Raw genomic sequence first — 14709 nt, forward strand, 5'->3', positions numbered from 1 at the left:
ACTATGAAACTTCAGCATCCCATGTCTGCTGCCATGGCAACAGCGAGCAGCCAATGAGGGCGCTCACGTGCCATATAGGTCAAAGCGTGCTCATCCCGAGTCTGCTCGCACACGCACTGCAGATAATTCTCCTTTTACCCGCATGTATATGGACGGCTGAAATATGTACAGTACGTACTGTTTGTTCCATGATGATGTGTAGGTATCACATTAAACGTGTCTCTGCGACGCGAGTGGGTTCATGTGAGGACAACAATAATACAAAAAAAAAAAAAAAAAAAAAAAAAAATCCCAGACGGTCCCATCGACGGTGTCTCTGCAAAACGAAAGAGAGAGCATTAACAACAAAAGCCGCCCCCTTGACTTTTTAAATGACACGGTGGATGTCAACAATCTAGTGTTAGGACAGTTACTTTTCGAAAGTGACATTCCTCGCCACGATGGCACTTCCGCCTTTGTTTGTTTAGGCGGGAATGTGTCAAGAGTTAATGCAAGTGACTGGGCGACGAGATAGAGCAAGTAAGGCGAGAACGACACGTGAAAACAACAACTTCCGGTTGTTGCCAAAAAGATGCCCGACAATAAAACACATTAGGGCTTGTTGCTTCGCCTGATGTTTTATTTTGAAAGAACATCGGAATCTTTCTTTGTATACGCTTTTGCAGTCACACGGAGCGATAGAATGGAAAGCAAAAGGAATCAACGGAGAAGCGGTAGGAATGGAGAAATGGAGAGCTGACGGCATGTCGAACACGTTCAAGTCCCCGCGGTGTCACCATGACTAAGTAAGGTTGTTGACGACAAAAGGCGGAAAGTGTCGAGTAGATTCTCCGTAGGTTTGACGGCTGAGCTTGAGGACAGCTTCCTATGCGGAGGCAAGTCTCCTTGTTTATACGTGTGGTTCCCAACGCAACGCAGCTCATTTTGACAGCACAATAGGTACGCGACACATGGCCGCGTTTGTGTACAGCGCGCCGTGTTGTCAGCAGTCGGCTGCTGGTTTGTTGGCGGTCACGTGCTGTGCCCGCTTGCTTGTAATATTTCGCCGCGATGTGCCCGCTGTGGCTAGGCTAACGTTAGCTAGCAAAGTGCACGCCAGGCTTTGCTTTTGGGTCAAGTTGACGTTAGCTGCGGACGTGCCCGCACATGCCCCCGACACTGGCACACAACGCCGGCACACCGTGAATGTACGACAGTTTTAACGCGGACTTGTTTTAATATTGCGAGAGATTTTACACTGCGAAACAACATGCATAAAGAGTGTCCTCGGTTTATAACTAACTTCTCCCAATTAGTAAGTCGGAATCATCTTTTTAGTCTATCGCTTAGCTATGCAAACACAGTACTAAAGCTAGATGTAAATATTTGTATGAAAAGCACTTCTAGGTTACAAATATTATATATTCTATACCCCGTACGCCGTTTATGTAACCTCAAAAAGTCAGAAGTACAGTAAATATGTGTGCGTGTGTGTTTACCTAAACCATAAAAAACAAAACATTAAAATGATAAAACCGCAAATAAACTGTTTACTCTGTTGGCATTGCAAAAGAGAATCTGTCCTCAATTATCTTTACACCACTGCGCAAACCAATTGTGAACTCGAAATGTCCTTATTACAGTAAATATGAGCATTAAACACTTCTAGGCCATGAATATCAAATGGGAAACGGTAAGTACCGCGGTAACTGAACGTGCCTTCTTATGCCACGTGACGACGTTGTATTATGCAGCTGTGCAACGAATTCATGGTGTGCTGTTTGTAACCTTGAAATTGCATAATTGCAGTATTAAAAAAAAACTACTAGGCCATACATCTGAAACAATGCAATGGAAAACAGTATGTACAGTGATAACGGAGTGGGATTTCTTACACTGTGCAATGTAAACTCGGAATGTTCTGTGTGCAGTTAAAAAACCGAGGACCCCTGGGCGACAGGTCCTTCAGGTTGCTTGTATTATCACCGTGTTATTTTCATTTCCTACATTTCCCAGTAAAAAATTGTCAAGTCACTGTTCGTTTGCAGTAGAGTCAGGTTCCCTACCGTCTTCACCGTACTGTCCAGTTTTGACGTGTCTCTCTGTGTTTTCAGGTAGCTCAGTATGAGTCGAGATGTGTGGACCAAGAAGAGAGCCAATGCCAGTGGAGACAATGGTTGGGCTGAGAGGGTGCGCACATTTGAACACTATTAACTGTCGTACAAGTTTTATGAAAAGGTTTTATGAGACAAAAAACATATAATAAAATGAAAAGATGCACTCTTTGGGATGAGCGAAGGAAGGCTTGCTGAAGGCCAATGGACATTATGCATCATGCTACTGAAGGTTGTGCAAGTGTAAAAAGACGTTAACGACTCTTTTGTGGAAAAGATTAATTATATCATCAATAATTAACTGATTTTTGACTTTTTGGTCAACAGCCTACTATAGATGGAGACTTATTGTTGCTTTAGCCATATTATACTGAGTAGCTAGGACTGAGACCGCCAGTGTGTGCAATGTTCCTGTCATGGTCTGTCACAAAAAACACAAATATTTAACGCGATTAATCTTTAAGATGTTAACTGAAGTGCAGTCTCACGAGATTTTTGGGGTGTCAGAATTTTGAGAAACAAAGTGTTCGCTCTGTTTAGTATTATGTATTATGTTCCACCGTGGATTCACCTTCTATTCTGACTCCTTCCCATTGTTGTTGGCAGGGCGGCTACATGGCTGCCAAGGTGTCAAAGTTGGAGGAGCAGTTCAAAAGCGACGCTCCCAGGGAGAAACAGAAGGATGGCTCTTCCAGCATTTTCACTGGGGTGGCCATCTATGTGAACGGCTACACAGGTGACATGTTCAGATTGTTGTCACAGTACATGTGATCGCAACACGACAGTGCGCACAGGGGACGGCGCCGCGGCGGCGGGCTCCGTGGGACGTGGCGTCTCTGTCTTGGTGTAGAGCAGCTATGACAGTGCGCCAAAATATATCTTTATGTAAAACCGGACCGTGGTGCACAAAGTGGAAGTGCAATTGTTTGACGACGAGTCCAGGGTGTACCCCGTGCTTACCCAATGTCACCTGTGATAGGCTCCAGTTACCCGCGACCCAAACGAGGAGGCGTGCTTTAAAAGATGGCTAACGGCTCATGTTGTCTTGTTGTGGGCAGAACCGAGTGCGGATGAGCTCCGCAGGCTGATGCTGCTGCACGGCGGGCAGTTTCACGTCTACTATTCCCGCTCCAAGACCACCCACATCATTGCCCACAATTTGCCAAACTGCAAAATACAGGAGCTAAAAGGAGAAAAGGTCATCAAGCCCGGCTGGATCACTGACAGGTGAGTTCATCCACACGAACCTCACAAGGAATTAGAATAGTGTCAAATGCTCATTTTAGTTAGGTAGGTCAACTCAAAGAGTGAAACTCATATTATAAAGATGCACTACACACACTAAGAGAAATATATTGAAAGAAAATATATATATGTATCATTTTGATGATTATAGCCGACAGTAGGCGAAAACCCCAAATTCACCGTTTCTAGAAAATGAAAATGTTATGTAACCAGCAATCAAGAAACAATGAAAATGATTTTTAATGTAGAAGTTAGGCAGTAATTTCCGCTCTGAAAGTATTTTCCCAAGTGTTTAATTAACCCATATAATGTATGAGTACTTAAATGAATACTTTTCTATCATATTCTAATTGCGATGTAGCTGTATAGTGCTCGCATCATCAGAATATATGAGAATCAATGCATTAATGTTGTCATTTTTTCCCCCCTTCAAAACAGCATTAAAGCAGGGCGTCTCCTCCCTTACTTGCACTACCAACTGTACGCGAAATACAAAGCGCCACTTTTTCCGGCTATGAAGCCGCGTCAGACCTCAGAGATCGCCGGAGCCAGTGACAGTCTTCACAGCATTCCCAACCAGGAGACCTCGAACTCAAGTTACCCCGCTCACAAACTACAAGGCTCCCTTCAGAAGACCCCCTCATCCCACCCACATCATAGAACCCCCTCAGCATCCTCTCACCCAGACCCTGAGCACAGCCACTTTAGTGTCCAGCCAAGACACTGCAGCAGTTCCAATTCCCACAACCCGCTATTTAAATCAAGCCCCTTAAAGCACCCACAGTCGGGACTTTTATCACCTTATGCCCTCCAGTCACAGAGAGCAGACCAACCTGAACCTCAAACCTCCTGCAGTACGCACCAGAGGAGACACAAAGAAGTGGAAATAAGAGTGTAAGTATGTCTTTCCAAGACAACATTGTTTTCCAATTAAATTGGAGTTTTAGGATAAAGGCATACTAGGATGAGTTTGGTTGTGGACAAACTTCAATTTTCACATTTGGACAGGACCAACTTATTTTTTTCGTCTATTTTTACTTGTTGCTCGTGTGATGACCGGGTGTCACAATTCTTTTGTCAATGTAGTTTATCTCATTCTTTGTGGCTTTAGCGTAGTGGTAATTACATTTTCCCTGAGTGTACTGTTGTATGTTATTCATCTCCTTCTTATTCAAATTGATTCAATGTTCTTTCAGGAATGGATCAATGCAGACCTCAGCAGCAGCCTTGATACCAGAGTGCATCAAAGCCCCTACACCCCTCACCAATGGACACGCTCATCTTGTTAATGGTGCCTTAAAGTCAAAGGACCTTGTTCTCGACAAAGTTTGTGTTCCCAAGGACCTGAGTGAATGCAGAATCGCGAGCTCTGAAAGAAAAGACACTTATCCGAACAAACTAGATCCGTATGAGTTCCCCAACAGTCCTCCAAAGCAGTCTGACCTGTTGCCTGTTTGTCCTGAGGATTCATATTCAAAAGATGCACTTAATTCGCCACAGCAAACATCCCTTCAAGTCAACTCGAATCCCGACAATATTCCTCATTCCCCGCCATCCCATCCACATGTCCCCGTGCGTCTGAACGGAAGTCACCACAATGCCTTTTCATCTCACCCGGCCTCGGAAAGCAACTCAACAGTCCGACCTCATCCCAGCACGGCGCCCTCCGAATCTGCGGCACGGCTTTCGGCGCAGACGGGCGGCCTGATCTCGGAGTACTATGCTCACTCGCGTTTACACCAGATCTCCACGTGGAGGACCGGCTTCTCCGAGTACGTCAATGAACTGCACAATAAGCGAAAGGCGACGGGTGTTGCCTCCCTTCCGGGCAAAGAGCGACTTCGGAAATTAGTGGCGCAGGGTGCTTTTGAAAGCCAAGGTAGGAAAAGCGACAAACGCTTGTTTCATTTGATACTGTCGAAAAGCTCCCCTGATTTATTTCTTTTTAATTTGTCAGATACGCCGGCATCCTTTGCCGTTAAATCTTGCATCCTCCATGTGGACATGGATTGTTTCTTTGTGTCTGTTGGCATCCGACATCGACCTGCACTCAAAGGTGAGGCTTGTGTCTCAATACACTAGAGGCCACAACATTAGGAACACGTGCACAAGCTAATGAAGACTAATCCAAGAGATGTCTTAAAGATTCTTCCTTTACATATAATGCCGCTTTTCCACCGTACAGTACCGGCTGTGGAGCATAATAGTGCAGCATCCAGACCTAAGGCATGACATCGTGTGCTTATTTTTTGTCATTTCTAGCTGTGTATCCTCAAATATTACCGTGATGAAGTAGGGGTTAGTCAACTTTAAAACACCGCATTGACCTTTAAACCTTGCAATCGACTAATCCCCAATCATGTGTTTTTTGGCATCTCGTCTTCCAGTCGGCCAATTTACAGAGGACTTTTGACGCGCCCCTTTGGTGCCACCTAGTGCAATCTGAAGCAGTGAATTGTCCGGCCAGCAAGGCGACAAAGTCATTATACATCCGTACAAGAGTATGAAAATAATGTGGAGGTGGATGAGAATAGGCAATGACTGTAGTGTAATTGGAATTATACTCTGGTAAATGAAGTTACCAGAATATTCGAATTTCTGTTTTGTTTTTCCTCACAGATAAGCCTGTAGCAGTGACTAGTAACCGTGGACATGTGCGTGTGCCTTTAAGACCAGGGGCCAACCCACAGCTGGAGCAGCAGTACTACCAGAGGAAACACGCTCTGGCTCCACCTGGTGAGAATGGGTTTAAAGGTGTACATGTTTAAGTGTCCCATTCAAGGTACACTGCTTGTGTTATACAATATGGACATTGTTTTGCCTCACAGCCAAAGAGTTTGCGTATTTACATGATGCTGCTCCACAAGAGCGTGCAGAAGTTCATGCTAATGGAGTAGACCAGGGTGCTGCTCTTTCCATGGCGGAGATTGCATCCTGTAGCTATGCTGCAAGGTGAGGCACGCAATATTACATCACTGGGTTTCTGAACAACATTCACTCACTGACTGACTAACTGACGCGTCGGCGTTTACACACACACACAGGCAGGCAGGTGTGAAGAACGGGATGTTTTTTGGTAAAGCCAAACAGCTGTGTCCCACTCTGCAGTCTGTTCCGTACGACTTTGATGCCTACAAAGAAGTGGCCCTCACCATGTATGAGACGTTGGCTAGGTAAGAGGACGTGCTCTATTCAGACTCTCATTTGAAAACTACAGTGGTGCCTTGAGATGCGAGTTTCATTTGTTGAACTGATTGTGCAGCTCCTTCTGGTGGGCATGCCCTGGCCAACTGAGGGCAGTATAATACAGACATAGAAATACGCATGGAGACGGTCTTCTCAATGAGCTGCAGTAATATTAGTTGTTTTTCACAGAGGATAAAGAATATATGCGGGGGTGCACATACGCGATCCACAGGAGTGCTATTTGCCATCACTCTGTTGTGGTGGCAAGTAAACACAGACAGAATAGCTAAAGACACTTAAAGTCAGCCCCGAAGTCTCTTGTGTATGACTCCTGCACTCAAGTGTGAGTTACATGACAAATTACGTAATGGACACTTCTTGTTGTGTCGTTTGCAGTTACACTCATGACATCGAGGCTCTGAGCTGTGACGAAGTACTGCTGGACGCCTCTGCTCTCATAGCCGAGTTGGGTGTGGACCCAGAGGATCTGGCCAAAGCCATCAGAGCAGACATCAAGGAAAAGACTGGATGCTGTGCTTCAATTGGCATGGGTGAGTTCACAGTCTATAGTAAAGTACATCCATTGAATCAAGCATTTAAGAATTCAATCTCACTCCTAAATATGTTAGGGTCCAACATCTTATTGGCTCGACTTTCGACGCGCAAGGCCAAGCCAGATGGCCAGTACTTTTTAAAGTCAGAGGAAGTGGACGATTTTATCAGGGACCTGCTAGTGACCAGTTTACCAGGTAGATACAGCGCCTCCTGCTGGTTGAGATTATGGCCTACACTCCCAGTTTTCGCAAAGTTCTGTATTTGCCTTTTTTCTTTCCAGGTGTGGGGCCTGTCATGGGCCGAAAGCTGGCAGCTATTGGGGTCAAGTCATGTGGAGACCTACGACAGGTGTCTCTGACTCAGCTGCAGAAGAAGTTTGGACCACGCTCAGGGCAAACGCTGTTCCGTTTCTGCAGGGGTCTCGATGACCGACCCGTCCGCTACGAGAAAGAGAGGAAGTCCGTGTCTGCGGAGATGAACTACAACATACGTTTTAAAAAGGTAAGACTGACACTCACTGACAGTATTGTACAGTAATGCTCACTTGATATTCTGTGTCATAAAGCAGTGCATTGAATGGAGGCATGTTATGGATTTATTTTTGCATCTCACACAGCCTGCAATGCTAGTTCAACACTTCTTTTTTGTGACGGTGGAGGTGGGCAGCATGGGAAGTGTGGTTGTGGGGGGAAATAAATATGAAATGGGTGGACGTCCCATGGTTGGGGGGAATGTGGTTGATGGTGACTATGAGTACTACTAATAAATTGGTTTTATTTATAAAATAAACTATTTACAACTAAAAGTGTAACAAAATTGCAATGACAATACTTTATTTTTATATAAACAATAATTTCAGGTTGATGAGGCTGAATCTTTTCTGTCCAACCTATCCATGGAGGTGCAGCAACGTCTACAAGAAGCCGGGCTGCAAGGTCGCAGAGTGACTCTCAAGGTCATGGTCCGCAAGGATGGCGCCCCCCAGGAGACGGCGAAATACGGCGGACACGGCATATGTGATAACTTTGCAAAGTACGAGGGAGTTTCCTACATAGTGTGTTTTGTCATGTAGCGACCGTATTTAAAATTACTTTGCATTACGTGTTCATGTATTGAGCTCCTCTTTTCCATCTTGTCCATGGTTTAGGACAGTGATGCTTGCACAGTCCACTGACAGTGGGCAGTTAATTGCAGCGACAGTCATCAAGATGTTCCACGCTATGAAGTTGCCAGTACAGGAGCTCCGAGGCCTAGGCATCCAGGTCCAGCTTCTGGAGGGAAGTCACTCCGCTCACAACAACGCCAACGGCCTTCGGACACGCTCCATCAAAGAGATGTTGCTCGGCCATACGTCCAACAGCAAAGGTTGGTGTCTTTGTACTTCAGTTGATATAAAGGGCTCTAATTTTTATAGAACACACTTATGCGATGGGGCGCAAATGCTGGCTCATCCTGATTTTCGTTCAAGCGCAAGGCTTTCTGCTTGTGTTTGCCAATTTTGTGGACAGCTCTGCGCTAAGATTGGCGATCTGGTTCTTTAGAGATGCGACTGGCGGAGTGACAATTTGGTGGCTGATAGTCGATCTAAATTCTTGCTCAGACCACCAAGTCCTCGCGCAAGATAGACCGCTGCTCTAATGCGATTTTTAGTGACTTTGATCAAGGCACAGGCAGACGGGTACCGAGCTGTGCGGGCATATTTAAATCGCCAGCGGTTATCACCAGCTCATTCTGTATTCAATGAGGGTACCCGCTCACATTGTCTGTTGTCACATTGGCCAAGAGCCGTAGGAATACTCATGCACGGATCGCTGCAATAATGCACTATCCTCTTGCGCACAGAGAATGGTGCCATGTCTCAGCGCGAAACTGCGAGCGTGCCACATTTAAAGAGAATGAGAAGAGCCGCTTTGATTGGTGGTGACTTAAGTCGGCTAGTAACACTCCCATATCTACAAAATGACCAACACTGGTTTAACCCGCCTCTGGCACAGAGTTGTGCTGCCCGCCAGGCAGGATTTACGCTGTTCACGAAAAAACAAAACTCAATATTTACTGTTGACGTTTTGAACTAGATAATGTGTAATATCTGCCTCACAGATGCTGGGGACAACAACAAGCATCAAGAAAAGACGCCCCGTATCCGAGCTATGTCGCCTGGGTCCATTGAGGAACCTCAGTCTCCCAATGTGTCGGTTCCAGGAACGAGCAAAGAACATGAAGCATGCAGACAAATGCCCAAAACCCCCAGAACAATTCTTGACTTCAGTATCGAAATCCCCTCACCTTCACAGGTAAGCACTCAATTTGACTGTGTTTTTTTTTTTTTTTTTTGCCTACATACGCACAGCTTTTATGTTACCCTAGGTGGATCGGTCCGTGTTGGAAGCCCTGCCTGCAGAACTGAGATTACAAGTGGAGCAGTCGTGGACTTGCAGAGAAGGCAGGCAGACAAACCGCCACCGTCCTGCCAGTCCACAGTCTTCGAGTCCCAAGTCACGGCCAGTCTCCCCTCCTTGTCCTCCTCCTCCACTGAACAAACAACCTGCACCACCTGGAGCACTAGTTTTGCAGATTTCAAACCAGCCAGACAGCCCAGGAATTGTTTTGGAGCTGCCTAACTATTCCCAGGTAAATGAACATTATTAGCTGATCAGTGGGAAAAAAATGGTGGGGCACCAACTGATGACAAATAGTCGGCATGATTCTTTATTATGGATGGGAAGTAATAAGGATTTAGCCATTGCGATTCCATTATCGTTACTGCTTATTGATTTGATTCCTCATCAAATCTCATTGGGTGACTGAATGAAATTTATATCGTTTATATGATATCATTGATTTTGTTATCTTAGAGATATCATTGTATGATATGATAATACAAAAGATATTCCTACATGATGCTGTGCGATATGGACAAAATATTCTATCCCAATATAAGTAATCCCAATAATAATATATATTCTGATACATTACTTAAAATTACTAGACTTTACGCCAATCTGATCAGTGTTACAGGTATCGGCCGATAATTAGCATTTTATGCTGATCGGCTTTCATGTCATAAGTCGCCGATCCGATCAAAGACGTCATCAATCGGCTCCGCACAAGTCATTTAACTCCGCGTCTTCGTCGCGTATGAATCCAAAAGCTAGTTTATTTTTAGCCTTGTCACGTGTCTTGTTGCGCAGTACTGTAACTATCCGACGGCCAATAAAGTTTTTTTCAATCTTGTCGGTGAAAAAACACGTCGTCGGTGTGGGACTCATTTTGCGGTGTCTCTGACAAACAACACGTAAGTTATTTGCCATCTGTGCGCAACTGAAGTACGTCGTGGGGAACTTCATCGAAATGCTCCAACACAACAAATTTGATCGAGCACCTGAAGAATGTACACGAGGAGCATGCCGCTTACTCTAACTTTCTCACAGTGAGAAAGTTAGAGTAAGCATGGCATTAACAGTATTTAGTAAAGTAATTGAATTGCAATAAAGTAATTTAATTACTAAAATTAATTGCTAAGCCTAAAAATGACATGACATGAAATGAAGAGCAATTTGGTCCGATCTTTTCTCCAGTTATTTACAATATACATACTTTAAGAAGAATTAAATGAATCAAAGATGACTACAATAAAACATAAAAACATAAAAACATAAAACACACACACATCAACAAAATAGAGGGTTATATCGTATGGTAGACGTTTTTATGTCTCACAGTAATATATCTCGTTATATGTTGCATAGCTCTACTTGCGCATATTGAAAGTATTCTCCCCTTAAGATCCGGCACACGTGACCCTTATGAGGACGTTGTCCGTATTTGAAGGCTTTGGGGTCTGACCACGTAAGCTCAGAGTGGGACATTCCTTACTTTTTAGCACTCTTCAATAGAACATTACTCTGACGTAATCCACCAACTCAAATCACATTCCCTACCGATAGATGACATGTATTTCAAAATAAAGTGAAATATTTCATCTCTGATGTGTGACTGCAGGTTGACCCAGATGTTTTTGCCGCTCTTCCCAAAGAGCTCCAGGAGGAACTCAAGTCTGCCTACAACCGTGCTGCAAATAACCAACCTCAGACAAAAATGTGTAAGACTTTGAAGTGTTCAGCTTCTGTTTGCAGTGCAGTGTTGTTTTTCCCCACTCTCATTTGCTCATTCTAATTTCCCTGCAGTGGAGCAGAAGAATGCGCTTTTGCAGCTGAAGCAGTCTGTAGGTGTTGGACGACTAAAGCGGCGATACAAGCGGAAGAACGCAGTAAGCCCCGCCAAAAAGGGCCCATCGCCTCAAAAGAAGTACCGCCCGATGAACAGCCCTGCCAAAATCGCACCGCCTTTTACTAAACTGAAGGAGCCTAAGAACGTCTTAAAGGTAGATGTGCAATGATTTGGGCGAAAATAGAACATTTATAGTATAACCTGTACTTCCTTTTGCTTGCACAGGCTGAAAATGATCCGTCCACATCCTCCTCAAAGCAGGACATGCCGGAGCTTTTGCCAAAATGCCCCCTTCGCCCCTCTCCAGCGTTGGCCGGAGCCTCTGAGCTACCGGATATTAAAACGCTGTTGCGGGAATGGGTGACCACCATGACTGGTATACACCTTTTTGTATACAGATGCATAATGGAAATAGTTTTGTGTGACTTAGTTTACCTTCAGATTTTGGACTTAAGGTGATTAATTAAATGAATGTATTGTAACTTTATCAGACCCCATGGAAGAGGACATTCTGCAGGTGGTGAAATATTGCACTGATCTAATCGAGGACAAGGATCTGGAGAAACTGGATCTGATCATAAAATACATGAAGAGGCAAGTTTGATTAAGGTGTAATTGTTGCTCCTATTCAGCACAGAAAACAAATACAATGTCCATCTTGTGTGTGCAGGATCATGCAGCAGTCGCTCGAGTCCGTGTGGAGTATGGCCTTTGACTTCATCTTGGACAACGTGCAGGTGGTTGTGCAGCAAACCTACGGTAGCACCCTAAAGATCACGTGAACATCTATATACCCGCTTTTTCACTTTTTTTTTTTTCTACGTTTTAACTGTCCTTATTCGGCCAACTGTTGGGTTCTGTAAGCACAGAAATCGCAGCTTGTTCTTGGTTAACCATATCAACACAAAATGGTGGTTTCTTATTCAGCACGAGCCAAGAGAGAGATGCAAAAGCCATGATTGTATTCAAAATCACTTTGTATACATGCAGCATTTTCTTGTCTTTTAAAGACTAAGGCAACAAAAGGGCAGAGAACTGTTGAGAAGCTCTTTTCTTGGTAGTATTCTGTCTTGGAGTCCAGTGGAACCTCCAAAGTGGATCACAATTCGCCCTGTGATGCTGCTTGACTTCATAGTTTTTCCAAATTATTTTTTTTTTTGCAGGAAATAATGTAATAATTTTATTTTTTTTTGGTACGGGCAATGTTTTAAGTAACATTTTAACATTAACTGTCATGCAAGTATAAAGAGAAGCCATTACAAATAAAGTAAAACTCATTAAAGATGGCTGACATTTGAATGGAGAGGGATCAGGAAGGTGCGGAGCAATATTTTCACCGAGTGGTGTATTGCTGGACTTACAGTAGTGCCTTGATTTAGGAGTTTATTTTGTTGCGTGACCACGCTTGTAACTAAAAAAAAAAACTTGTATCTCAAAGCATATTACCCCAATGAAATGAATGAGAATGCCATTAATCCGTTCCAGCCCCACATTGTGCTCGTTCTGGTGTGTCCGCCTTGGCCACAGGGGGGCAGTATGATACAGAGACTTTCACAACTGACTCGGTAAACTGCAGTAATATTAGGTGTTTTTCCCAGAGGATAAAGAACGTATGCCTGTGAGTATTGTTATATTGTCTGAATGTAAAAAATTGGTCTAAATATGTTACCACACATTCAAATATCCATGGTTTAAGGGTCATAACGCAGCGACTATCAATGCTATTTGTTAGCCGGTCTATGGCCTTTTGCATTGTGTGGTAGCATTAAGCTAACAAAGTTCTGTGATTGTTTTAAATACACAACTTGGAATTATTTTTGTTTTATGTGTAGTTTGACAGTTAAATTCAACTGGTAGTGGCAAAAAAAGCTTTAGCCTTTTTTATTTAAGAATTGGTCACCATCTGTCACACTGCTGATTGAGTTGTGGGCTGCCACCATCAAGCACTGAAATCTTGAATTTTTGCTTGCAAAAAAAATTATAATAATCAACCGAGCGACTCCATGTATCTGGAAAAACTCGCAAGTCGGGTCACTCATAAGTCAAGTCACCACTATTATGGTACCAATGTATAATAAGTGTATTCAGCATTTGCTTGGTAAAATGTATTTGCTGATATTGTACTGCGGCAAGCCAGTTTTCTATGCTGCAATATTTGAATTTCCTGTTGTATTCTATGGTTATCATTACACCTTTTCTCTTTGCCATTACTGGTCCCCTTCATTGGTGGCATCACAAACACGTGGGGTTTTAATTCTTTAGATGCTCGCTGAGGGGTTAACTCTGATGGGTTAACTCCATGTTATTTGACTTTTTGAGGCATATTTTGGGTTCAACTGGTACCACTTTTGGGGCATCAGGCTTTGGAGGTTCCACTGCATTGTGTAAATTGATTCTCAATCATGTACATGTAAAGATATAAGGCTTGTCCAATGTATGAATGTCCTTTTCAACCCTTAGTACAGTATATGTGATCATATCTGATATTCCTAAAAAGCAGAAAAACATGCTGTAAAAAAGAAAAAAAAGCAGTCATCCTTTTTTTCTCTTGCAAAAGAAAAAAAAAAAGTGCCAAATCCTTGTCATCAAAGTATGTAATTTTTTTTTAATTTCATTTAAAAATACTTGTTCAATGGAAGTAAAAAGTTTACCTCTTGTATTGTTTACATTTAGTGAATTCTTAGTAACTTCTAACTGTTGACCTTTTCGGTCTTCGAAAAGAAAGCACTTAAGAGGTTAACTTTTGATTGTCACTCTATTCAGTATGTTACCTCTACATTTTTTTCTTTTGTGTTTAAGAAGTAAGATATCCCTTTGGAGATAAGTTGGATCTGAACAATGTTACATTTTTAACTTTGTAGCCCAAATTTGTATTGCATTTATAGAGGACTGACATAAGATGGCCATCATTCAGAGATGCTACGGCTATGTTGGCGGGGAGGGGGAAAAAAAAAAAATCAATTATACAAAACAAATTAGTGTCAAATTTCCGGGACTGAATGTTTGAGAAGTGTCAAATTTGCTTTACAAGTTGCTTCTGCCCCCCTTGTTGATGTGTTGTTAGTGAAAGCAAATGAGCCTCATTTTAGAACGGGCCAAGTTTTATAAATCTGGCTTGTGCCTGAAGACCTGAAGCTGTGAACGTTTTCTAAAGCTTGATGATGATAATAAACTGTAACTTCTATTTTTCTTGTTTGTCTTAAATCACTTCCACACTCATGCCTTAATCAATTCTCATCTGGACTACTGAAACGTGAGTTCTGTGTCCTGTCCTACATTTTGTAACACCAACACACACCCACTCACACAGTATTTAGATTTCAATTAGCCCCCCAATAGTAATTAGTTGTTATTGAGTCTCTTGAAAGTCGCTGTATAAATATTTATTATTATTATTATT

The 14709-nt window shown here is 43.1% G+C and overlaps 1 protein-coding gene across 4 annotated transcripts; it reads left to right on the forward strand.

The window, feature by feature from the left end:
• The first annotated feature begins 674 nt into the window (after positions 1-674).
• rev1 (REV1 DNA directed polymerase) lies at positions 675-14482 on the forward strand. 4 transcript variants are annotated; one of them, XM_061692520.1, is made up of 22 exons: positions 675-939; positions 2094-2169; positions 2700-2829; positions 3152-3320; positions 3777-4232; positions 4535-5217; positions 5296-5394; positions 5958-6074; positions 6167-6290; positions 6383-6511; positions 6921-7075; positions 7154-7273; positions 7360-7580; positions 7939-8111; positions 8227-8444; positions 9180-9373; positions 9447-9710; positions 11082-11181; positions 11267-11463; positions 11535-11685; positions 11801-11903; positions 11980-14482. In XM_061692520.1, exons 2-22 carry the CDS (start codon positions 2104-2106, stop codon positions 12089-12091), a joined length of 3981 nt encoding a protein of 1326 aa, XP_061548504.1. In that variant the 5' UTR covers positions 675-939; positions 2094-2103; the 3' UTR covers positions 12092-14482. The 4 variants fall into 4 exon arrangements, with proteins under 4 accessions (XP_061548504.1, XP_061548506.1, XP_061548505.1 ...); XM_061692522.1 differs by having other exon boundaries at positions 7981-8111; XM_061692521.1 differs by having other exon boundaries at positions 675-785.
• The last annotated feature ends 227 nt before the right edge of the window (positions 14483-14709 follow it).

The sequence above is a fragment of the Phycodurus eques genome, chromosome 12 (genome assembly GCF_024500275.1).
Source record: "Phycodurus eques isolate BA_2022a chromosome 12, UOR_Pequ_1.1, whole genome shotgun sequence".
Classification (NCBI taxonomy): Eukaryota; Metazoa; Chordata; class Actinopteri; order Syngnathiformes; family Syngnathidae; genus Phycodurus; species Phycodurus eques.

What these genes read in the sequence shown, in the direction of transcription:
- rev1 (XM_061692520.1), top strand. Translation starts at nt 2,104, where the DNA reads ATGAGTCGAGATGTGTGGACCAAGAAGAGAGCCAATGCCAGTGGAGAC. An exon ending in CTATGTGAACGGCTACACAG is followed by an intron (nt 2,830 to 3,151) that starts GTGACATGTTCA and finishes TGTTGTGGGCAG; the next exon opens with AACCGAGTGCGGATGAGCTC. An exon ending in AGCTGCCTAACTATTCCCAG is followed by an intron (nt 9,711 to 11,081) that starts GTAAATGAACAT and finishes GTGTGACTGCAG; the next exon opens with GTTGACCCAGATGTTTTTGC.